At 38.0% G+C, this 25,409-nt stretch overlaps 1 protein-coding gene across 5 annotated transcripts in view; it reads left to right on the top strand.

The window, feature by feature from the left end:
* The window catches only part of ADAM17 (ADAM metallopeptidase domain 17), a 60,364-nt gene that overhangs the window by 12,396 nt on the left and 22,559 nt on the right, over positions 1–25,409 (top strand). The window contains exons 1-7 of one of the 5 annotated variants that reach the window (XM_028099294.1): positions 603–686; positions 1,038–1,087; positions 5,990–6,120; positions 7,407–7,495; positions 20,565–20,733; positions 22,269–22,402; positions 24,245–24,334. In XM_028099294.1, the coding sequence (XP_027955095.1) occupies positions 20,604–20,733; positions 22,269–22,402; positions 24,245–24,334 (354 nt within the window). In that variant the 5' untranslated portion in view covers positions 603–686; positions 1,038–1,087; positions 5,990–6,120; positions 7,407–7,495; positions 20,565–20,603. Of the gene's footprint in view, positions 1–553; positions 687–1,037; positions 1,088–5,989; positions 6,121–7,406; positions 7,496–20,564; positions 20,734–22,248; positions 22,403–24,244; positions 24,335–25,409 lie in introns of those variants that run through there. The other 4 variants (XM_028099291.2, XM_028099293.1, XM_088026311.1 and 1 more) reach the window with 4 other exon arrangements.

The raw sequence follows: 25,409 nt of genomic DNA, 5'->3' as shown, positions 1-25,409 counted from the left end.
ACCCTTCTTGTGATGCTGTGAGATGATAAACTGCATATATGTTGAGGTGAAGTGAAGTGAATGATGTAGGCATTTTGACCTGGTGTTAGGCTCATGTGTACTGACCTCCTGACAGACCACAGCTGACCTCAGGTAACTGAAACCTCGCAACTCGAAACCTCAGATAAGAGAGGACCACTGTATTGTGTCTCTGCCTGTCCCTTCTTTCCCATACCATTTATTTCCTGAAGATATTGGGTCATTTATTCTGTAGGAATTCTGACATTCTGGATGTGGCTGATTGCTTCCTAAGGTTGTTAGTTAATTTGGCAGTCTAATCCCGTTGTCTTAAAAACTGGAAGTTAGGTCTTGATTAAATTCAGGTTTAATTTGTGTGTTTTTTTGTTTTTTTTTTTGCTTTTTATTTATCTGTTTTGGCAAGAATGCTTCATAGGTTGTGCTTAGCACTTCAAAATGTGTTATGTCAGAGTTTGTTGTCAGACCTTGTCATTTTAGTGATATTAAAATTGATCAGTAAATTTAGGTGTTAATAACCTTTTTACCTTTGTTTCAGAAAAGCTTGATTCTTTACTCTCAGACTACGATATCCTCTCTTTATCCAATATCCAACAGCACTCAGTAAGAAAAAGGGATCTGCGGGCCTCAACACATTTAGAAACACTACTGACTTTTTCAGCCTTGAAAAGGTAATTTGAACTATTTATAAAAAAAATATTGGGGCAATGGGGGACTTAGTTTGGCAAAAGTAGAAAAATAAGGGTGTTTACTGGAGCCTTAGGAAGTTACATTTTAAAAATTTGTAATTGATATAATTACAGTCATAATTCTTATATTGCTTATTGCTTATTCTAAAGTTCATAGTGATGATTATTAAAACAAGCAAATGGGTATTCCAAAGGTATTTATGGTAATAATGTTTGTGGGATTCTAACAAAGGATTTTAATTAATTGCATGATTTATGATACCGTAAAATATTGAATGCTACTTTAGAACCATCAACTGTGTACTAAATATTATCTTCATTTTATATGTGAAGACACTGAGGTTTAGAGATCAAGGATTTGTTCAGGACCCCACAGCCTTGTGGTAAGCTGGATAGAGAAATCAGTGCTCTGTGTGTATTGAGTTCCTCTTACATTGTGGCATAAATTGATGTGGTCTTTTCTTTCTTTTCTTTTGCTTTCTCTTATGTTTTGCAGATATAAATCTGTTAGATAATTGCAGGCCTCTTTCTGAAGTCATTTTAGGGAGCTTTACTAATACTAAAACACACACTGAGAGGTGTAAATGGACGGAATCACTCTGAATTTGTAGGTTAGGCCTTCCCCAACAAATGGGGAAGGCCTGTTTTTTTATTTTTTTAATCGTTTTATTTTTTTTAAATTTTATTTATTGAGAGAAAGAGAGAATGAGCCGGGGGAGGGGCAGAGGGAGAAGCAGACTCTCTGCTCAGCAGGGAGCCCAATGTGGGGCTCGATCCCAGGACTCTGGGATCATGACCTGAGCTGAAAGCAGATGCTTAACTTACTGAGCTGCCCAGGTGCCCCCCGAAGAAATATTTTTAAAAAAAGAAAATAATACATAAACTTGGTTTAAAAAGCAAACTATGGAGGGTATAAGAAATTTTCACTTCTCCTCAAACTTCGTTGACCTAGAGAGGTTTCCCAAATAAACCTCTAAAGATTTTAATGTATATTTTTTGCATGTAGATCTGTGTACGTGTAGGTAATATAGATAAGTATATTTACCTCATTTTTAACAGCTGCATAAATATTCCTATTGCATAGAATTGTAACAGTTTGTTGGCTAATAACTTATAAATACATATTGTTTAACCAAAGTGATTTTTGTTTTCTATAGCAAACAGTGCTTCAATAAATATCTTTGTGAATATACTTTGTCTAGGTATTTTTGCAGGATACATTCCTGAAAGGAGAATGAGTCAAGGGTATACATACTGTAAATGTTTACTGATGTTACCATATTTCTTCCTAAAGACATTAGCCCAATTTATTCTTCTAGCAGCAGTGTATGAGCTTACCTGTTTCCTGTTATCCTTGGCAATATGAGGTTTTATCAGCCTTTAATTTTTGTCCCTGTGAAAGGGGATGGTGTCTCATATTTGTCTTGATTTTCATTTTGTGTGAAATTGAGCATCTTTTCATGTGTTTATGAGTTATTTATTTTTCTCTGTCTACCTTTTTGTATCCTTTTACCATTTTTCTGATTGGTTTATTTGGATCCTGAACTGTAGTCATGCTTAGTATACTTACCATATGTGTAACTGATATTTTATGCAAATATATTTTACAATATCTTTTTGGTATTTTTTTTAGTTATTGCCGTCATCCTTAGATTATTTTTGAATAATTTCTGTCAGAGTTCATGTCAAAATATTGTCATATTGGTTATCCAGCTTCCAGACCTATAGCAAATTTGAACAGTGATGTTAATAATAATCATAGTCTATCTACTACTTACTTTGTGTAATTTACTTGAGGAGGCACTTTGCACATGCCTCTAATTCTCACTGCGCTCCACAAAGTTTTCGTTACTCTGCTTTTGGGGAAAAAAATTGAGACTCACAGAGGTTGGGTAACTTGCTCAAGGTCACTCAGCTAGTGAATGGAAGACAAAGGATTTGAATACAAGCCTGTGCTGTTTCTGCTGTGCCCATAGGGATTTTGGTGAAGGAGCAGATATAGTATTTTTTTTTTAAAGATTTTATTTATTTGTTAGAGCACAAGCAGGGGGAGAGGCAGACAGATCAAGAAGCAGGCTCCCCACTGAGCAGGGAACCCGATATAGGACTCGTTCCCAGGACCCTGGGATCACGACCTGAGCCGAAGGCAGCCGCTTAACCAACTGAGCCACCCAGGCATCCCAGGAGTGGGTATAGTATTAAGATATAAATTAGGAGCAAAGGATAAGGGGAAAACTGCAAAATAACTCAAAATTTAGCTTTCTAGGTTTTTTTTTAAGTTAGGTTTGAGGTGACTCGTAGAGTCTTTTCTATGGGGGGAAATACTCTCATAATCTCACACATTCCTCTCTTTCAGGTCTCATAGATGACATTGGTTCTTTAAGAAAATGTTCAGCAATATCTACGGATTATCTCTCTGTGTAAAGAAGCAGGGAGATTTGTAATTTATTTGACAGGGTTTCCATCTTAAGGGTTTTTTTTTTTCTTCAAGATTTTATTATTTGAGAGAGTGAGAGTGAGAGAGAGCAGAAGCTGGGCGTGGAGCAGGGGCAGAGGGTGAGGGAGCAGACTCCCCACTGAGCAGAGAGCCAGAGGTGACTTGGGGCTCGATCCCAGAGGTCTGGCGTCGTGTCCTGAGCCAAAGCTAGGTGCTTAACCAACTGAACCACCCAGGTGCCCCCATCTTAAGTGTTTAAATGGAAATGTATCTGTGTAGGAGAACTTTGGATCAGGTACTTTAAAATAGTTTATTTAACCCTGAAAACTATTCAGTTATTAGTAGGTGGCATTATGGTATTATTTTCATTTGTAAATGAAGATACTTAGATTCAGAGATTAAGGCCATGAGTAAGTGGTGGAGACAGGATTTGAGCTAGGTTTGTCAGACTCCAAAGCCCTTTCTGTTAATGCTGTGTTAAAAGAAAACAAAGTGGGATATTTGAAATGATCAGTTTATATAGGGCCGAACTTACCAATGTGAAGCTGCTCATTACTTGATGGTAATTGTAAATGATTAGATTTTCTGGTTTTAGACAGTAGTGGAAGGCAAGGTAATTTAAACCAAGGTCATAAAATTGAATTTGTATATGACTATTATAATAGCAGTTGAAAAGCATGGAAACACTGAGAAATTGTATGGGGAGTTAAAAAGTAGTTTTATAAAGAAAAAACCTGAAATTTGCCTAGAAGTTAACATTTCCTCTGTTTTATAAATCAAGAAATACTATTATTCTAAAGTAATGAAAAAGTTAAAAATATTGTTTTACTATTTTTTGATAGTTACTTTTTTTTTAACGTTGCACCTTTAAAAAAAGATTTAGATATTTCTCTTAAAAGTGAAATATCCCAAATTATTTGACGAGGGCTAGAACTAGTAAAGAAATGGAAGTGATACATATCCAGCTAAATGGACCGTTAAAAATAGACATGAGGTGCAAACTCCCAGTCATAAATAAGTCATGGGGATGTAATGTACAGTGTGGTGACTATAGTTAATATTGTATTGCATATGTGAAATTTACTAGGAGAGTAGATCTTAAAAGTTCTCATCATAAGAAAATAAATTGGTAACTATATATGGTGACATTTAATTAGACATTGTGTAATATATACAAAAAGGAAATACTGTCAATTCAGGTGGATTAACACTAGTTTGTAGTTACTGTAAATCCTTAAATCAAAACTCAGATAAATGAAAATGCTAAAGGAAGTCTATAAGTACATGACTTCACATAATTTTGGGAAGATAAAGTAAAATATAAATTCTGACTGACATATCCTGTTGGAGGTTTTATAGCTCAAAGGTGAAGATTGGAAAATCAGAAAACAGGAATTTTACCATCCGTTGGTCCTTATCTTTATAGAAGAGCAGATTCTTAGTGTAGAAAACAAAGAATGCAATTTCAGTGATTTTTCTAGAAAGAACGTTAAGTAAAAGTAATATTAAGACTCCTAAAGGGCTCTGAAACTGAATAATGCATTTAGAATAGGGATGCTTTTTTTTTTTTTTAATAACAAAGTCGTCAGCATAACAAAGAAATGTAGCTGTGAATGTGTGGGAAGATCGGTTTTAGGCGAACAGGAGAAAATGTTCTAAGGATTTTTTAAATAATGTTCTATTGTCTCTCTTTCTCTTTGACCATTGAAAAACCACAGGCGAACTAAAATTACCTTGTTATGCTCAATAAGTTAAAAATATTTGTTGCTATGGAGACAGTCCTAGTCTAAATTCTTTCTGGCAGTTTAGACTTAGACAAACCCATGGGGAAGTAACATTTCATAGTTTCAATCCCATGGCTGACAAAATTTGTTCCTGTGGTTGAGATGAAAAACATACCTTTGTCTTTGGTGTTCCTGGGCACATTTAAAGGATAAATAATAATTGAAAAATTCTTGCTCACCACACCCAGATTTTATGTCAGGACTGAAACTGGTAGAAAACAAAAGAATATCAAGCCAACTAAAGAGCTGGAGTATGTATTTTAATGTCTGTGTTGGATACCTTATATTTATTTTCCTCATAGGAAAATTCCTCATAGCAAATTCCTCATAGAAAATTTCCTCATAGCAAAATTCCTCATAGGAATTGTGGATTAATTTTTTTCAGGATAAGTTCTCTTTAGAAGGAGAAAAAAGGCATGAGTGCTTTTAAATATAGAAAGTAGCAATTATTAATTTTGCACAGCAGTAAGACTAGCTTGATTGCTAGAGGCAGCACGTACAGGCTTTTGAAATAAAGGAAGTTCAGTTTCCAATTTCATCATTTACTAGCTGTGTAATCTTGAGTATATTGATTGACCTCCAGCCAGCAGTATTTACTGTGTGAAGTGGAGACAGTGTAAGCAGAGTTTAGTGCAGAATAGGTATTCAATAAGTCATATCTAATAATACCAGTCTTTGATAAATTTTTCAGACAAGCAGGATTCCAACTTAAATTGGAATCCACATGTGTTTCCTTATTCTTCATGGTCTCCAGGAAAGATGAAAGCATAAGCTGTTTGAATCTCCCCCCCCCCCAAAATCTGGTCTTTTTTTTTGGTTTGCCAAATTCTTACAGCTAAAGAAATTCGTCAAAAAAAAATCTTTTTTTTTGTCTATTCATCTTTATAGGTGATATAATGCTAAGTACCTAGTAAAACAGTAGTTATAACTTGCATAGTGTTTTATTAATGTCAGCTCTCTGTCAGCTTATTTTTTAAGTAAGTTTAATTTTATGTGCTTAGAATAAAATTTTATGTGAAAATTTTATGTGCTTAGAGTAAAATATGGATGCATTCTTTCTTTAGGCATTTTAAATTATACCTGACATCAAGTACTGAACGTTTTTCCCAAAATTTCAAAGTCGTGGTGGTAGATGGTAAAGATGAAAGTGAGTACACCGTCAAATGGCAGGATTTCTTCAGTGGACACGTGGTTGGTTAGTATGGAGCTTGTTTGTTTGCCTTTGTGTCTACGGGTGTTAGGTATCCAGATCTAGTTTGATTGCATATTCTTTTTTGGTGGGAGGAAAAAGGGGTGTTGAAGAAGTGCTATTCTTTGTTTTATCTGAGTTATATGAGTTTGGAAAGAGGAACATTCAGACAGGAGGAAATGGGGATTATCTTAGCATGTATACTAATTGTCTGTTTTAATGATTAAAATGCATTTCCTTCCAGTTGATAAGAATTTAACTTCCTCTTGTCTCCAGGGAAGGATTGTAGGCTGCCCTTATGAAATTTTTTTTTCTTTTATTTTTAAAAGATTTTATTTATTTCTTTGACAGAGAGAGAGAACGAGAGCAGGAACACAAGCAGGGGGAGTGGGAGAGGGAGAAGCAGGCTTCCCGCGGAGCAGGGAGCCCTATGTGGGGCTCGATCCCAGGACCCTGGGGTCACAACCCGAGCCGAAGGCAGATGCTTAACGACTGAGCCACCCAGGCACCCCCTTCCCTTATGAGATTTTAAACAGGGACGCTAGGAGATAAAATAATTGACTTTAGGATTCCATTAAGTATTTATTTAAGATATATCTTAATGAACAAACAAGTTTATCGAACAATTGAGGCTTACTTCTGGAACTTCCTCTGCAGAAAAAAGAAATGGCATTAAAATCTGCAAACAGTGCAGTTCAGGCCCTATGTATTCCAAATCATGCTTTCTGCCTCCTCTTCATTCTTTTGTTCGTTTTTTCTTTCTCTCTCTCTTTCTTTCTTTCTCTCTCTCTCTCTCTCTCTCTTTTTTGGGGGGGTGAGTGGGGCAGAGGGAGAGAATCCTAAGCAGGCTGCACACCTAGCACAGAGCCCGTGGGGGGCTTGATCTCACCAAGTGTGAGATCATGACCTGGGCTGAAATCAAGAGTTGGACGCTTAACCAGCTGAGCCACCCAGGCACCCTCTTCTTAGTTCTTTCTTAACTTATAATAGGTGAAGTTATTTCGGAAGGACATGTACACGTTTGTTTTTGGTTTTGCTCTATAACACACTCTAGGTAATTCTTACAAGAGGATTGAGGGAAAGAGAAAGGTTTCAAATGAGTTGAGGCTACTCTTTAGGAGTGTGAATATCTTGCTTTTTGCTGGGGCCTGTGTTTCTTTGTGGTAGATTTCTATAGTACCTAGGCAAATTCCACTCTGATGAAGGACCTGATTTTTACTGACAGTAGTGCATAGTTTATTTTTTGATGTAAGTATTTCTTAATGATGGAATTTTTTTTTTTTTCTCTTAAGGTGAGCCTGACTCTAGAGTTCTAGCCCACATAGGAGATGATGATATTACAATAAGAATCAACACAGATGGGGCAGAATATAATATAGAGGTAAATCTATATGTACATTTTTTTAGGGGGGGAGCTGTTAAAACCGTTTCCCAGTTGTTTTAAGAAGACAGAGGTCTTTATACTTCTTTTTTTCCTTGTGTTTAAAGTTTTTACCAGTGAAGTAGATGATTTTTTTTATAAAAAAAAAAAAGGTAATATTTTTTACATGTCTGAGAGGCTGTCATAAGATGCACCCTGTATTTCTAAGTGCCATAATTGAGAGAAAGTCGCATGTGTGGAGTGGATAATGGAAAGAGAAAACTTTCTTTCTCTCCTGATTCTTTTTTTAATTCTTTCTCTAATAATCCTACTATAAGTGTAAATGTTCTCAAAGACAAAAGTCAGGTCTTATTTCTCCCGTTCCCTCCTAGATGAGAAATACAAGAGGAATAAAAGATGAGAGTTTGTAGTCTGAGAAGTTAAAAGAGGAAACTAGGAAACTCAGGCTCTGGCCACTCTTTCATTGAAGTACTAGCATTAGAAACCAAGACCGATATATAACCATGTGTCCAATACTAGTCCAGAAAACAAAATGTTTGCCACAGATTTGTGGATTGAAGTGCTTCTGTTTCTAGGAAGATGAGACTACTCTGGGTAGTAGTGACATCACCAAAACAGAGCACCTGTGGGAAAACAGCAATTAAGGTTTGTCAAAATGAAAGTTTCATGTGTATCTGAGTGCTGATTGGGTTAAGACCACATGCTGGTGCTATAAATACTATAAATTTTAATAACATCCAGACTGCATGGCCACTAGTCATTTGTCCATCATTGTGAAAGAGAAATGTCTGTCTCTGGCCTTGCGATCTATTTTGGTCTGGCTAGTATGTAGTCTTTCTAATGTCAATGTTGTGGGGAGTCTAGCTTACTAGAGTCAGAAAATTAGCACAAATTAAATGAGCATGTACTCCAAAATAGACAAATCAATTAAGTCTTAAATTTGCTTAATCTTTTAGCTAGTTCGTTTTTTAAACGTACCTTTATTTTAAAAATACTCCCTGAAATTTTCAGAAATTAGAATACCTAAAATCTACTGGGAGATAGAACTACTAACATTTTGATGAGTATCCTTCCAAATTTTTTTCTGTACATGTATACACAAATAAGTGGTTGTGCAGACTTTTTCCTCAAACATTAGGACCATACAGTACATACAGTTTGTTATCATGCATTTTTTAAAAAAAGATTATTTATTTGAGGGGAAGAGTGAGAGTGAGAGAGAGAGCACAAGCGACGGGGAGGGGCCAAGGGAGAGGGAGAAACAGACTCCCCGCTGAGCAGGGAACTGGACAGAGGACTGGATCCCAGGACCCCGGGATCATGACCTGAGCCAAAGGCAGCCACTTAACCAAGTGAGCCACCCAGGCACCCCTGTTGTCATGTATTTTTTGTTTAATTTTTTATTTCAATTTAGTTAGCATATACTGTCATGCATTTTTTAAAATTTAACTATAATTATGAACATTTTTCCATATTAATAAATGAAGATCTAAATTAGGTTTTTAAAAAATAATTTATTTATTTGACAGAGAGCACACAAGCAGGGGGAGTGGCAAGCAGAGGGCGAGGGAGAAGCAGGTTCCCTGCTGAGCAGGGACCCTGGACACGGGGCTTGATCCCAGGACCTTGAGATCATGACCTGAGCCATCCAGACACCCCTAAATTAGGGTTTTTAATAAATGCTTGCCTGTTGGTTTCTTGAAACATGGTACCATTTATTAAACCAATCTCCCATTGATGTTCATTTTTTTGTTTCTAATTTTTGAAATAAAAAATGCTATGGGGCACCTGGGTGGCTCAGTCGTTTAAGTGCCTGCCTTCAGCTCAGGTCATGATCCCGGAGTCCTGGGATTGGGCCCAGGGTCAGGCTGCCAAGCCTGCTTCTCCCTCTTCCTCTGCTGTTCCTCCTGCTTGTGTGCGCATGCGCACGCATTGTCTCTGTCAAATAAATAAAATCTTTAAAAAAAGTGCTATGGTGAACAGCTTGGGCACACCTTTTGGTGCATGCATTTAGTTTCAGGGTAGGAAACTCTGTAGGCTGTACCAGGGTTTCAGATTAGCTGCTCCTGCAACTGAGCAGCTGCATATGTTCATTCCTTTCTCTCATTGAGGTGGATGTGGGTCGGGTGGTCCTTCTCTACCTTGTAGCTTGTAGCTTTGATGTCTGGACACACATCGTTTGAGGTTGCCACGGATGGGAAATGGAGCTAGAGAAGCCCACAGGGGTTTTTAAGGGCCAGACATGGAAGTGGCTACAGCACTTACACCCAAGTGGGACTGGAACTCTTGTTTCTGACCTGCCTGCAAAGGAGGCTGGGAAAGATCCTCTTGTCTTGTGCTCAGAAAGATAAAACAGTGTAGGGAATGCTCAGCGTTGTTTCTGCTTATTTCCTTAGAAGAATCTATTTTTAATTTTTAAATTTTTTAAATTTTTTTAAGATTTATTTACATGAGAGAATGAGAATGAGAGAGACAGAGAGAGTACATGAGAGGGGGGAGGGTTAGAGGGAGAAGCAGGCTCCTCGCTGAGCAGGGAGCCCAATGCGGGACTCGATCCTGGGACTCCAGGATCATGACCTGAGCTGAAGGCAGTCGCTTAACCAACTGAGCCACCCAGGTACCCCTAGAAGAATCTGTTTTTTAATTCAAAATGTGTACATGTAGAATCCAAGTTAAATTTGCTCAGATTCCTCACTTTTCCAAATAATTCCTTGGGGAGAATTAGCAATTGTGTTTCCAACCATATCTTCCTGTCTCACTAAGTACAAAAATGGATATAATTAATGTTTTACTGTGAGATGTTCACTTAAAAGTAAACTCAGCAGGTTTATTGAAGGACTTCTGTGTGCGATTAATAATCTTTTAATAGAAAAAGTGATCTATACAATGGTAATTTTTATATTATTTATTGCATAATTCTTATCTAGATATAAAAATTTTAAAATCTTAGACATAAGAGTCAACAGGAAAATGTATACATCTTATTTTTAACACTTCACTGTTAAACATTTTAAGCCATTACTGATTTTATCACCAAAGCTTGCTATTTATGTAAATAAGCCTTGGTTAAACTTTAATCATGATTTTTTTTTCTCCCCCACCTTTTTGCTTTGAAAATGTTCAGATTTACAGAAGGATTATAGAATACCCTGTAACCCTTCATTAACTGGTAGCATAATACCGTGTTTGCTTTATTGTTTCTTTTCCCCCCCTGGATCCTTTGAAAATAAGTTTCAGACATCATGACTCCACCCCTGAATGCTTTAGTGTGCATCTCTTAACAGTAAAGGTATTCTTCTACATAGCCACAATAACAGTAACACACCTGAGTAAACAAATATAATTCTGTAATATTATTGAAAAATGCATAGTCAAAATCTCCAGTCATCCTCAAAATCTCCTTCGTAGATTCCCTTCCACCCCCACCCCCAATTTAGGGTCCAAGAGATTCTTGCCTCTTATTTAGTTATTCGTCAGATGACTTTTTTCTGGCAACTTGTTAATAATGGTGAAAATAGGATTTGCTTTTATTAGTAGTAACAGTAACTACTTTTATCTTGAAATCTTTATAACTGGATTCATTATTTTACATTATCTTCAAGATAGGTGTATCAGTACTTTACGCAATGAAAAAAGTTATCTTCAGCTAAGTTACTTGTTGAAGGCACACAATACGGGTACAGTTGAGGTTTGAACCTGGGTATCTCTGATCCCAAATCCTGCTATCTTTTTCTGTGTCTGACTGACTACATCAGGAAACTCTTTTTTTTTTTTTTTTTTACTTTAAATTTTTTATTGTTAATCACCATACATTACATCATTAGTTTTTGAAGTAGTGTTCCATGATTCATTGTTTGTGCGTAACACCCAGTGCTCCACGCAGAATGTGCCCTCTTTAATACCCATCACCAGGCTAACCGATCCCCCCACCCCCCTCCCCTCTAGAACCCTCGGTTTGTTTTTCAGAGTCCATCGTCTCTCATGGTTCGTCTCCCCCTCCGATTTACTCCCCTTCGTTCTTCCCTTCCTGCTATCTTCTTTTTTTTTCTTAACATATATTGCATTATTTGTTTCAGAGGTACAGATCTGTGATTCAGCAGTCTTGCACAATTCACAGCGCTCACCATAGCCCATACCCTCCCCAATGTCTATCACCCAGCCACCCCGTCCCTCCCACCCCCCCATCACCACTCCAGCGACCCTCAGTTTGTTTCCTGAGATTAAGAATTCCTCATATCAGTGAGGTCATATGATACATGTCTTTCTCTGATTGACTTATTTCACTCAGCATAACCCCCTCCAGTTCCATCCATGTCGTTGCAAATGGCAAGATCTCATTCCTTTTGACGGCTGCATAATATTCCATTGTGTATATATACCACCTATTCTTTATCCATTCATCTGTTGATGGACATCTTGGCTCTTTCCACGGTTTGGCTATTGTGGACATTGCTGCTATAAACATCGGGGTGCACATACACCTTTGGATCCCTACATTTGTATCTTTGTGGTAAACACCCAGTAGTGCAATGGCTGGATCGTATGGTAGCTCTATTTTCAACTTTTTGAGGAACCTCCATACTGTTTTCCAGAGTGGTTGCACCAGCTTGCATTCCCGCCAACAGTGTAGGAGGGTTCCCCTTTCTCCGCATCCCTGCCAACATCTGTCGTTTCCTGACTTGTTAATTTTAGCCATTCTGACTGGTGTGAGGGGGTATCTCATTGAGGTTTTGATTTGGATTTCCCTGATGCTGAGCGATGTGGAGCACTTTTTCACGTGTCTGTTGGCCATTTGGATGTCTTCTTTGGAAAAATGTCTGTTCATGTCTTCTGCCCATTTCTTGATTGGATTATTTGTCCTTTGGGTGTTGATTTGAGAAGTTCTTTATAGATTTTGGATACTAGCCCTTAACTGATATGTCATTTGCAAATATTTTCTCCCATTCTGTTGGTTGTCTTTTGGTTTTGTGGACTGCTTCTTTTGCTGTGCAAAAAGCTTTTGATCTTGATGAAATCCCAGTAGTTCATTTTTGCCCTTGCTTCCCTTGCCTTTGGCGATGTTTCTAGGAAGAAGTTGCTGTGGCTGAGTTCGAAGAGGTTGCTGCCTGTGTTCTCCTTTAGGATTTTGATGGACTCCTGTCTCACATTTAGGTCTTTCAACCATTTGGAAATGTCTATTTTTGTGTGTGGTGTAAGGAATTGGTCCAGTTTCATTTTTATGCATGTGGCTGTCCAATTTTCCCAACACCATTTGTTGAAGAGACTGTCTTTTTTCCATTGGACATTCTTGCCTGTTTTGTCAAATATGAGTTGACCATAGAGTTGAGGGTCCATTTCTGGGCCCTCTATCCTGTTCCATTGATCTATGTGTCTGTTTTTGTGCCAGTACCATACTGTCTTGATGATGACAGCTTTGTAATAGAGCCGGAAGTCCGGAATTGTGATGCCGCCAGCTTTGCTTTTCTTTTTCAACATTCTTCTGGCCATTCGGGGTCTCTTCTGGTTCCATACAAATTTTAGGATTATTTGTTCCATTTCTTTGAAAAAAGTGGATGGTATTTTGATGGGGATTGCATTGAATGTGTAGATTGCTCTAGGTAGCATTGACATCTTCACAATGTTTGTTCTTCCAATCCATGAGCATGGAACGTTTTTCCATTTCTTTGTGTCTCCCTCAATTTCTTTCATGAGTATTTTATAGTTTTCTGAGTACAGATCCTTTGCCTCTTTGGTTAGATTTATTCCTAGGTATCTTATGGTTTTGGATGCAATTATAAATGGGATCGACTCCTTGATTTGTCTCTCTTCTGTCTTGTTGGTGGTGTATAGGAATGCCACTGATTTCTGTGCATTGATTTTATATCCTGCCACTTTCCTGAATTCCTGTATGAGTTCTAGCAGTTTTGGGGTGGAGTCTTTTGGGTTTTCCACATAAAGTATCATATCATCTACAAACAGTGAGAGTTTGACTTCCTCTTTGTCGATTTGGATGCCTTTGATTTCTTTTTGTTGTCTGATTGCTGTAGCTAGGACTTCTAATACTATGTTGAATAGCAGTGGTGATAGTGGACATCCCTGCCGCGTTCCTGACCTTAGGGGCAAAGCGCTCAGCTTTTCCCCATTGAGAATGATATTTGCTGTAGGTTTTTCATAGATGGCTTTTATGATATTGAGGTATGTACCCTCTGTCCCTATACTCTGAAGAGTTTTGATCAAGAAAGGGTACTGTACTTTGTCAATTGCTTTTTCTGCATCTATTGAGAGGATCATATGATTCTTGTTCTTTCTTTTGTTAATGTATTGTATCACGTTGATTGATTTGCGGATGTTGAACCAACCTTGCAGCCCAGTGATAAATCCCACTTGGTCGTGGTGAATAATCCTTTTAATGTACTGTTGGATCCTATTGGCTAGTATTTTGGTGAGAATTTTTGCATCCATGTTCATCAGGGATATTGGTCTGTAATTCTCCTTTTTGATGGGGTCTTTGTCTGGTTTTGGGATCAAGGTAATGCTGGCCTCATAAAATGAATTTGGAAATTTTCCTTCCATTTCTATTTTTTGGAACAGTTTCAGGACAGTAGGTATTAATTCTTCTTTAAAAGTTTGGTAGAATTCCCCTGGGAAGCCATCTGGCCCTGGGCTTTTGTTTGTTGGGAGATTTTTGATGACTGCTTCAATTTCCTTAGTGGTTATAGGTCTGTTCAGGTTTTCTGTTTCTTCCTGGTTCAATTTTGGTAGCTGATACATCTCTAGGAATGCACCCATTTCTTCCAGGTTATCTAATTTGCTGGCATAGAGTTGCTCATAATATGTTCTTATAATTGTTTGTATGTCTTTGGTGTTGGTTGTGATCTCTCCTCTTTCATTCATGATTTTGTTGATTTGGGTCATTTCTCTTTTCTTTTTGATAAGTCTGGCCGGGGGTTTATCAATCTTGTTAATTCTTTCAAAGAACCAGCTACTAGTTTCGTTGATCGTTCTACTGTTCTTTTGGTTTCTATTTCATTGATTTCTGCTCTGATCTTTATGATTTCTCTTCTCCTGCTGGGTTTAGGCTTTATTTGCTGTTTTTTCTCTAGCTCCTTTAGGTGTAGGGTTAGGTTGTGTATTTGAGACCTTTCTTGTTTCTTGAGAAAGGCTTGTATTGCTATCTACTTTCCTCTTAGGACTGCCTTTGCTGTATCCCAAAGATTTTGAACAGTTGCGTTTTCATTTTCATTGGTTTCCATGAATTTTTTTAAATCTTCTTTAATTTCCTGGTTGACCCATTCATTCTTTAGTAGGATGCTCTTTAGCCTCTATGTATTTGAGTTCTTTCCGACTTTCCTCTTGTGATTGAGTTCTAGTTTCAAAGCACTGTGGTCTGGAAATATGCAGGGAATAATCCCAATCTTTTGGTACCGGTTGAGACCTGATTTGTGACCTAGGATGTGATCTATTCTGGAGAATGTTCCATGGGCACTAGAGAAGAATGTGTATTCCATTGGTTTGGGATGGAATGTTCTGAATAAGTGTGTGAAGTCCATTTGGTCCAGTGTGTCATTTAAAGTCTTTATTTCCTTGTTGAGCTTTTGCTTAGATGATCTGTCCATTTCAGTGAGGGAGGTGTTAAAGTCCCCCACTATTATTGTATTGTTGTCAATGTTTTCTTTGCTTTTGTTATTAATTGCCTTATATAATTGGCTGCTACCATGTTAGGGGCATAGATATTTACAATTGTTAGATCTTCTTGTTGGATAGACCCTTTCAGTAGGATATAGTGTCCTTCCTCATCTCTTATTACAGTTTGTTTTAAAATCTCATTTGTCTGATATAAGGATTGCCACCCCAGCTTTCTTTTGGTGTCCATTAGCATGGTAAATTCCACCCCCTCATTTTCCATCTGGGGGTGTCTTTGGGTCTAAAATGAGTCTCTTGCAGACAGCATATTGATGGGTCTTGTTTTTTAATCCATTCTGATAGCTTGTGTCTTTTCATTGGGGCATTTAGCCCATTTACATTCAGGATAACTATTGAAAGATATGAATTTAGTGCCATTGTATTGCCTGTAAGGTGACTGTTAACTGTATATTGTCTGTGTTCCTTTCTGATCTATGCTGCTTTTAGGCTCTCTCTTTGCTTAGAGGATCACTTTCAATATTTCTTGTAGGGCTGGTTTCGTGTTTGCAAATTCCTTTAGTTTTTGTTTGTTCTGGAAGCTTTTTATGTCTCCTTCAATTTTCAATGACAGCCTAGCTGGATATAGTATTCTTGGCTGCATATTTTTCTCCTTTAGTGCTCTGAAGATATCATGCCAGTCCTTTCTGGCCTGCCAGGTCTCTGTTGGTAGGTCTGTTGCCAGTCTAATGTTTCTACCATTATAGGTTACATATCTCTTCTCCCAAGCTGCTTTCAAGATTTTCTCTTTGTCTCTGAGACTCGTAAGTTTTACTATTAGATGTCGGGGTGTTGACATATTTTTATTGATTTTGAGAGGGGTTCCCTGTGCCTCCCGTATTTTGATGCCTGTTTCCTTCCCCACATTAGGGAAGTTCTCTGCTATAATTTGCTCCAATATACCTTCTGCCCCTCTCTCTCTTTCTTCTTCTGGGATCCCAATTATTCTAATGTTGTTTCGTCTTATGGTATCGCTTACCTCTTGAATTCTGCTCTCATGATCCAGTAGTTTATCTCTCTTTTTCTCAGCTTCTGTATTTTCCATCGTTTGGTCTTCTCTGTCGCTAATTCTGTCTTCTGCCTCATTTATCCTAACAGTTAGTGCCCCAGTTTTTGATTGCACCTCATTAATAGCCTTTTTGATTTCGACTTGGTTAGATTTTAGTTTTATTTCTCCAGGAAGGGTGTCTCTAATAACTTCCATGGTTTTTTCAAGCCCAGCTAGTATCTTTAAAATCAGGATTCTGAACTCTAGGTCCGACATCGTACTAACGTCCGTATTGAGTAGGTCCCTGGCAGACGGTACTACATCTTGTTCTTTTTGTTGAAGGATTTTTTTTGTCTTGTCGTTTTGTCCAGAGGAGAATAGATGAATGAGAGAACAAAATGCTAACAGGTTAACAACGTCCCCAGAAAATATACTCTAAACAAATCAGAAAAGACCTGAAACCAGGGGAGAAGAAAGGGAAAGAAAGAAAAAAGAAATAGAAAAAAAAGAAAAGAAAAAGATAAAAACAAACAGTACAAAAGAAAAAAAACAATATGATCAAATATGGTCAGGCTAGTGCATAGATCAGTGCCACACACTAGATTTTGGGTGTATTTTGGTCTGTTAGAAGAAAGTGCCTCCTAAAATTTTAAAGAAAGAAAGACTTATGTATGTACAAAATAAGGGTTGATACAATGAAGGGATGGAATATGACTGTAAAGATGAAAATTATAAAAGATTTTATAAAAGGAATTGATAAGTTGTTTGAAAAAAGAAAGAAGATTTAAAAAAGAAAAAAAAAGGGAGAGAATGTGATCAGGCAGGAGACTAGAAGAAAGCCATACACTAGTGATTTAGGGTATATTTTGATCTGTTAGAAGAAACTGTATCTCAAAATTTTAAAGAGAGAACAACTTATATATATATGCCAAAAGTAAGGTAACTACTATGAAGGTATAGAATATGACTCTAAAAATGAAAAAATAAAAATGTATTTTTTTAAAGGGATTGATAAGATGTTGGTTGAAAAAGGGAAAAAGAAAAATTCAAAAAAACCAGTTAAAAAAATTAACTTTGAAAGAATAATGAATTATGGTAAAAAAGCCATGAATTCTATGTGCAGTACTCCCCTAGTGCTGGAGTTCTCCCATTTTCATTGATCGGTCAACTGGGTCTTGGCTTGCTGGCTGTTTGTGTTGATCTTCTGGGGGAGGTGCCTGTTTCCGTGGTTCCCAAATGTCTCTGCTGGAGGCGGAATTGCTCTGCCCTTGCCGGTCGGGCTAAGCAATCTGCTCGGGTTTGCTCTCCGGAGCTTTTGTTCCCTGCAAGCTCTCGGTACAGCTTTGGAGGATGAGAGTGAAAATCCCAGTCTCCGCCCGGAGCAGTTGAGAACTCAGGGCCCCACTCCTCAGTGCACCCCTAGAGAAAAGCAGTCAGTCACTCCCATCTCCCCGGTCTCCGGCCGCACTCTGTGCTCACCCGGCCTGTGGCCGAGCGTCCCTATCTCTGGCACCCGACCCCGTGTGGAGTCTCCACACCCAGCAGATCCCTGCAGTGCGCTCTCCCGCTGCTCCTCCCAGAGGTGGAAGGGGAGTGTCCCCGCATCTGCCACTTGTTGGGTCCCTGCTGGAGGAGCAGTGGCCCGACTGGGCCGCGGATCACAGTATATGGCCACCCCGAGCTGAGAGTCCGCGCCTCGGCTCTGTCTCTGCAGCCGGCTTCTGTGCTGCGGTACCTGGGAGCTCTGCTGCACTCAGGCACCCCCGGTCTTTCTGTGACCCTGAGGGTCCTGAGACCACACTGTCCCACGAGGGTTCCACCCCCAGCTTAGCCACTGGAGTGACGTCCCTCAGCGGAGCCGACTTCTAAAAGTTCTGATTTTGTGCTCTGCAGCTCTATCACTTGCCAGAAGCGGCCCATGGAGGCCCCCTCCCCCACCATCTATCCTCCCGAATATCGCCTCGAATTCACTTCTCCTAATGTCCTACCTTCCAAAAAGTGGTCGCTTTTCTGTTCAGAGCGTTGGTGCTCTTCTTTTCTTCAGTCTCCTGTTGAGTTCATAGGTGTTCAGAATGGTTTGATCCCTATTCAGCTGAATTCCTGAGACCAGACTAAATCCAGGTCTCCTACTCCTCCGCCATCTTGCTCCGCCCCCTACATCAGGAAACTCTTAATCTGAATTTAGAAATGTTTGTTCTAAAAGAAAACATTTCTCTCTTTTCCTGTTCATAGGCCAAATGAAGGTCCCTACAGCCAGGGGGTTGGTTAGGTAACTTTCTGAGGTTTCTGCTAGCTCTGCAGCTCATTGTTTCTTAAATCTACCTCATACGTGGATTATGAAAGAAGATCCACACACATAAACTTGACCTTTGAACAAAATGGTTTTTGAACTACATGGATCCGCTTATATGCAGATCTTTTCCAGTAAACGTATTGAAAGATTTTTGGAGATTTGCAACAATTTGAAAAAACTCACAGATGAACCACATAGCCTAGAAATACTGAAAAAATTAAGAAGTTAGGTATTATTGTAAGAAAATAGTATATAATACATCTAATGTACAAAATATGTGAATTGACTGTTAATGTTGGTAAGGCTTCTGGTTAACAGTCGGCTATTAGTATTGGTTTTGGGGGCATCAAAGTTACATGTGATGGGTTTTCAACTGCATGGGGGGGGTCAGTTCCTCTAACCAGCATTGTGGGAGAGTCAACTATATTTAACAGCTTTATTGAGATAAAATTCACATACTCTACAGTTCACTTGTTTGAAGTATGTAATTCATTGAGTTTTAGTGTATCCTAGAGTTATGGAAGTCATCAGCACCATCAATTTTAGAACATTTTCATCACCCCCAAAAGAAATACCGTACCCTTTAGCAGCCCACCACCCTTTGCTCCCAAATCCCCTAGCCCTAGGAAACCACTAATCCACGGTCTCTTTAGATTTGCTTGGTCATCATATAAATGAAATCATAAGATGTAGTCTTTTATGACTGGCTTCTTTCTCTTAGAATGCTTTTAAGGTTCATCCACATTGTAGCCTATGTCAGTACTTCATTTCGTTTTATTGCCAAATAATACTCTATTTTATGCATATGCCACATTGTGCTTATTCATCATTTGGACATTTGGATTGATTTCACTTTTTTGGCTGTTATGAATAATGCTGCTATGAACATTTGTGAACAAGTTTCTGTGTGAGCATGTATTTTCAATTCTCTTGGGTTCATACCAGGAGTGGAATTTCTGGGTCATATGGTAACTCTATCTTTAACTTTTTGAGGAACTGCCAGACTGTTTTCTGTGGTGGCTGCACTCCACATTCTCACCATTTTACATTCCATAGTATATGAGGCTTCTGACTTCTCCACATCCTCACCAATACCTGCCATTACCTATCTTTGATTCCAGCCATCCTGGTAGATGTGAAATTGTGTCCTTGTGGTTTAGATTTTCATTTCCATGATGGATATGGAGGGAGATTTCATATATCCATATATATGTAAAATATAAGTGTGTGTGTGTGTGTGTGTGTGTGTGTGTGTGTGTACAATGTCTATTTTGTACTTTACTCACAAGCTGTCTAGTTTGGATGAGATCACCATCCTTATAGGAACTTGGTTCTTGACTTCGGTAACCTTTCAAATATGTTAGTTCTGATTTACTGTGACCTTGTAATAGGGGAAGTGAAGATTTTTTTTTCTTTTCAAGTGCTTTCCCTGAAAGAGATAATGAGTTTTAGGTACATTGCTGCAAGTTTTCAGTCTTCTCTCCTGTGTATAAAACCTTCACGACAAGAAGATACTAAGGAAACAGGAATGAGAAGCATACAGGGCCAGAAGGCTCGTCTCCTGTTTGTTGCTGTAGGTCGTCACCTGGAGTGGGTTTGGTGTGCAGCAGGTGTTATATAAATGTTTTTGAGTGATGGAAAAGGTTATGCATTTCCTTTTCTGGATCTTTTAAAGTGTTTCATAATTTGTACAAAATAACGCTTTTTTCATATACAGATAAAATCAAAGGGTGAATAACCCATGTGTTTATTTACCAGCATAGAAACTGAGAAAAATTGAAATGATTTATTTATAAGATTTTATTTATTTGAGACAGAGAGCGTGAGAGAGAGGGCTAGTGGGGTGGGTGGGGAGGAGCAGAGGGAGAGGGAGAAGCAGGTTCCCTGCTGAGCAGAGAGCCCAATGCGGGCTCAATCCCAGGACGCTGGGATCATGACCTGTGCCGAAGCAGATGCTTAACCGGCTGAGCCACCCAGGCGCCCCTAAAATGATTTATTTTTGATAAAATGACTCGTCCATTTACTTAACCTGGAAATGAATGTTATCTAAAAGCAAAGGATGTTGTAAGAATTGAGTTTTTAGGAATTCTTATATTTTGCATCTCAATTATGTATGTTTTCTGTTTTAGCCACTTTGGAGACTAATTAATGATACTAAAGACAAAAGAATGTTAGTTTATAAATCTGAAGATATCAAGAATGTTTCACGTCTACAGTCTCCAAAAGTGTGTGGTTATATAAAGGCGGATAATAAAGAGTTGCTTCCAAATGGGCTGGTAGACAGAGAGCCACCTGATGGTAAGACTTAAAAATATATTTCAAATAAGAAACAAGCATTATGGCTGTCTTCAGTAGGGGTGGTTGTTAATTTGATTAGTAATTATAGAATTTGGCTTGAAAATAGAGTTTTGTTCAGAAATTTCTTTAATTATTTTGCCTATAATGTAGGAACTGAAAACACTAGAAAACAATGGTAACAATAAAGATTGGAAAAAGTCTACAGAAAAGGGAAATTGAGTGATCTGAGAGAAATTTTTTTGGTAAATTGATATTAAAGAAGGATTGATAATATATAGTGTTTAAGTGGGTGTGGAGAGGAGGGAAAAATTTTTTGTTTGGGATATTTAGAAATGACAAAATAGTACTGTTGAAAACAATCTTTGGAAAAGTTTATAAGAAATTAGTTGGTACCAAATTAGTTGTACTGTTTAGAAAGAGGTTATCAGTCTTGGGAAAAATCACTTTATATACACACACACACACACACACACACACACACACACAAATATATACATATTTATTTTAAGATTTTTTAATTTTTAAGATTTTATGTGTTAGAGCACGAGTTGGGAGGGGGAGGGGGAGAGAGAGGGACAAGCAGACTTTCTGCAACGCGGAACCCCATCGCAGGACTCTGAGATCATGACCTGAGCCGAAGTCAGACGCTTAACTGACTGAGCTGCCCAGACACTCCAAAGATTTTATTTTTAAAGTAATCTCCACACCCAGTGTCGGGCTTGAACTCACAGCCCTGAGATCAAGAGTCGCCTGCTCTACCGACTCTGCCAGCCTGGCACCCCAGGACAGATCACTCTAGGGTCATTTAAAAACCTAACCATCTTAGGGTGCCTGGGTGGCTCAGTTGGTTAAGCGACTGCCTTCGGCTCAGGTCATGATCCTGGAGTCCCGGGATCAAGTCCCGCATCGGGCTCCCTGCTCAGCAGGGAGTCTGCTTCTCCCTCTGACCCTCTTCCCTCTCGTGCTCTCTATCTCTCATTCTCTCTCTCAGATAAATAAAATCTTTAAAAAAATAAAAATAAAAAAAATAAAAACCTAACCATCTTGGAGAAATACTCTACTATCCTCATTTTTTGAAAACTTATATACTAAAATGTTATTTTAGTATATAAATAAATTCTCAGTTGGGTGTTTAATAAGAAAAATGACCTATTACCATAAACTCATTTTTAATGTCTGATTATCTTCATAGTTTTACCACTACTTAATTTGTAAACTTCTAGAAGAAAATGACAGTTTCATGGCCCAACAATAGATTAGATGATTGTTTTACTTAAGTACTTTTTTTAAAGTTTCCTTATTTTAAAAATTAAGGAGGCCCTTTTCCTTGGTTTTGAATTCTAAGATTTTAAAACCTCATATTACTTTTTACTTTTCTGTCTTCCTCCAAATTGTTTTTTGGTTGAAGATATCTTTAAGGATACTAAGCTCAAATAATGTTTGTTTCAAAAATATACTAGATTTAAAGTGTTACTATAAAAAAACTCCTTGTTTTGATGAATTTTGATTTAATAGTGCATACAAATTCATATTAGAGCTTGTTCATCGGGTGAAGAGAAGAGCTGACCCTAATCCCATGAAGAACACATGTAAATTGTTGGTGGTAGCAGATCATCGCTTTTACAGATACATGGGCAGAGGGGAAGAGAGTACAACTACAAATTACTTAGTAAGTATCTGATACTGGATCAGGTTACTGGACACAAAAATCAAGGTAGGTAGGCAAATTCTATTTAAGAGAAGACTGCTGTGGTGTGAAATGTAATGGAATGAGATCTGTTTCAGTTGCTCTCTTATTTCCTAAAATAATGGGGAGCTCTCTGAGGTTCTTACATTATTCCGTAGAGATTCTAGTTTCAAATTTTTGAAAAGCCATTTTGCCCTTGAACTAATATATTCTGCACATTAGAATTCTTACACATATTAATGTTTAGGGAGAGTTTGTAATATAGGCCTCCCTTCTTTATTCAAGTGATCTCTTTGAAAATAGCAGTGACATATGGATGGAATGGATGGATGCTCCAGAGTGGGAAAAAAAGTATTTGTTTGAACCTATGTGTGTTCTCTGTTTATATGTATATTTCAGAGAAGATGGTCAGTTTGGTTTTTGTTGCATAAAATAGCTAATTGTTGGAATATAACTTCGTGGAGTAGATGGGACTTTCATGGCCCTAACTAACTGTAGGGCGAAGATTCAAAGGAAAGATTACAGAAGTATTGACACTGGGTTTCTGAGCCTTTATATTATAATTTGAAAAGCCAAGGGAATCCCATTTCATTGACATTTTTTGTTAGTATGATCTCATTCGTCATGATAACTTGGCACTGACACAATGTTGTTGAGGGAATAAAAGAGAATGCAACTATTCATGAACCAAGAACGTAGGCCCCAAAAGACGCCTTTCTCATTGCCTTGCTTTTTCTGTTCTCTCTGTTTTATTCATACCCTCCCTCACCCTTCTTTCCCTCCCCTTCCAGTGTCAAGTGAAAGAATTTATTATGAGGGTAGTAGGAGTAGTGTGTGAAGTCACTGCAATTCTTGTTCCTAAGAGAGATTCTTTCTTGAAAAAGTTCCTTTCTTAATATGGGTTTTGTATTAAGGGGTCTTAATTTACTTTTTTGTTCATTACACCACAAATATGAATATAGTGAGAGGTCTAGTCTTAACAGTTGCATTTCTTAGTTTTACACTTACTATAAGCAAAGAACAGTTTTTAGATTTCTACTGTGCTTCACGGTTGCTACAACAAGCCTCATCTAGCCATTTTATGAAGAATAGAATAGTCTGAGGAAAAGATGGGTAATGAGTATTATGTTCTCATGTAGTTGGAGCCACCCTCGTTCCTCCTGCCCCCCACCCAGTATTCTCTGTCTAGCTTACCTGCCATCCAAAAGCAGAGGACGGAAGAAAGGGGGACTGGTGGAAGCTCACTCCTCTCTTTCTCTCTGCCCAGTCCTTGGTGCTGGACTTTGTCCCGTGAGGGCCAGGGGTAGGTTGAGCAGCATCTGTCACTGCCCCTCACCTCTTTCTGAGGAAGGGTTCTGAGGTTCTTGCTGAGAGATGGAGTGGAGATGGACTACTTCTTAGAAGGGCAAATTTTAGGTACACTGGTTGACTTTTAACTTTCATTTTTATAGTTGATTGAAATGGCAGTTTTTTAGAAGCCCGTTACTTGATATTTTGGTTCATACGCAATTGATCACCTAAAATTTGACAGGCGGGGGTACTCACCACTATACTAACGAGGACCGGCTCTGATCACCTAAAATTTGAGATAAACTGTACCACTTCTTGATTCTAATAATAATACTCTAAGTTTGAGGCTAGGAATAATTGTTTTGTTAGTGTCATCAATGATAAAGAATAATATCTTAATGCCAGTTTTGTGATTGGTGGAAACTTGTACAGTGGTATTTTCTCTAAACTGACCCTTTTAATCCCTGCAAAATTTATATTATGTTGCAGAGTGGTAAACATACATGTCTTTCTCTCACTCTTTTATAAACACAGATAGAGCTTATTGACCGAGTGGACGACATCTATCGGAACACTTCATGGGACAATGCGGGTTTTAAAGGTTACGGAATACAGATAGAGCAGGTATTTACCAACGGATGTGGGTGTGGCTTTTACTACTCTGCTGAGTGATGGGATGCAGATATTTGTCACTTGTAGTCAGAACCCAAAAACTGATCTTCTACTCTAATCTTATAAATTTTCAGATGCCAGTGATTTTTATCTGATAAATTGTGTAGTGTTTTTGAATTATTTACAGATTGTGAAGTCTTTTGTTCTTAGGCTTACTGTAGGCAGAAAGCCTTTTTAGGCTGCTGTGATCTCGTCTTCCTCTGAATTTCTGTTGTTTTTATCCCCTTCATTGTTTTACTTTTTTTGATTATGCTTTATGTCTTTAGTTAGAATGTTGGCACATATTGTTGAAACCTTAGAAAATTTACTCAGAAATACTGTGTACATTTGCAAGGCATTTGTGCATATAGAACCAGTAGATCTCTTTTCCCCAGAATTTTCTGGTTTCTTCTAATCTGTGGATAGAGCACATCCAGTAATGGTGTATTGATGTCATCTTAATTATATCTCATAGTAAACATTGTTCGAAATTGATAAGACTAATTAAAAAGACTTCTGAAGTTGGGTATTGCTTTGGACAGATACTTAATATGTAAATTATTATCTCTTGTTTCTTCCAGGCTTTTTGTACTAAATTAACCATATTCTTATAGGTTCTGTAGTATAGAATTTAGAGATTAAGAAACAAAACTTCTGAAATCATGCATCATACTATATAAATGTTAAACTTTTATAGTACTTGTATGAAACTAAGAGAATTATTTTTCCCTTTTCCATTCTCTTTTACTGTTTTGCATTTTCTTTTAAGTTATTATTTGAATAGGTAATATATACACATGGTACAAAAGCCAGTGAAAAGTAAGTCTCTTCAACCTCTGCTATTGTCAAACCAGTCCCTCTCCCCAGAGACACCCATGTCACAAGTTTCATAAGTCCTGTCCCAGAGGGATTTTGTGCATGGCATGTGTATGTGTATGTGTGTATTTGACACACGGTGGTATGCTCTACTCTTTTGCACCTTGCTTTTTCATTTTGCGAATATGTTGGTGATTGTTCCATTGTGGTACATAGAAAGCTGCCTCACTTG

Source organism: Eumetopias jubatus, unplaced genomic scaffold (genome assembly GCF_037043125.1).
Source record: "Eumetopias jubatus isolate StellerSeaLion01/CBP00866 unplaced genomic scaffold, mEumJub1_p1.0 scaffold_9, whole genome shotgun sequence".
Taxonomy (NCBI): Eukaryota; Metazoa; Chordata; class Mammalia; order Carnivora; family Otariidae; genus Eumetopias; species Eumetopias jubatus.
Note: the sequence above shows the minus strand (reverse complement) of the source record. Positions and strands in the feature narration are given on the sequence as shown.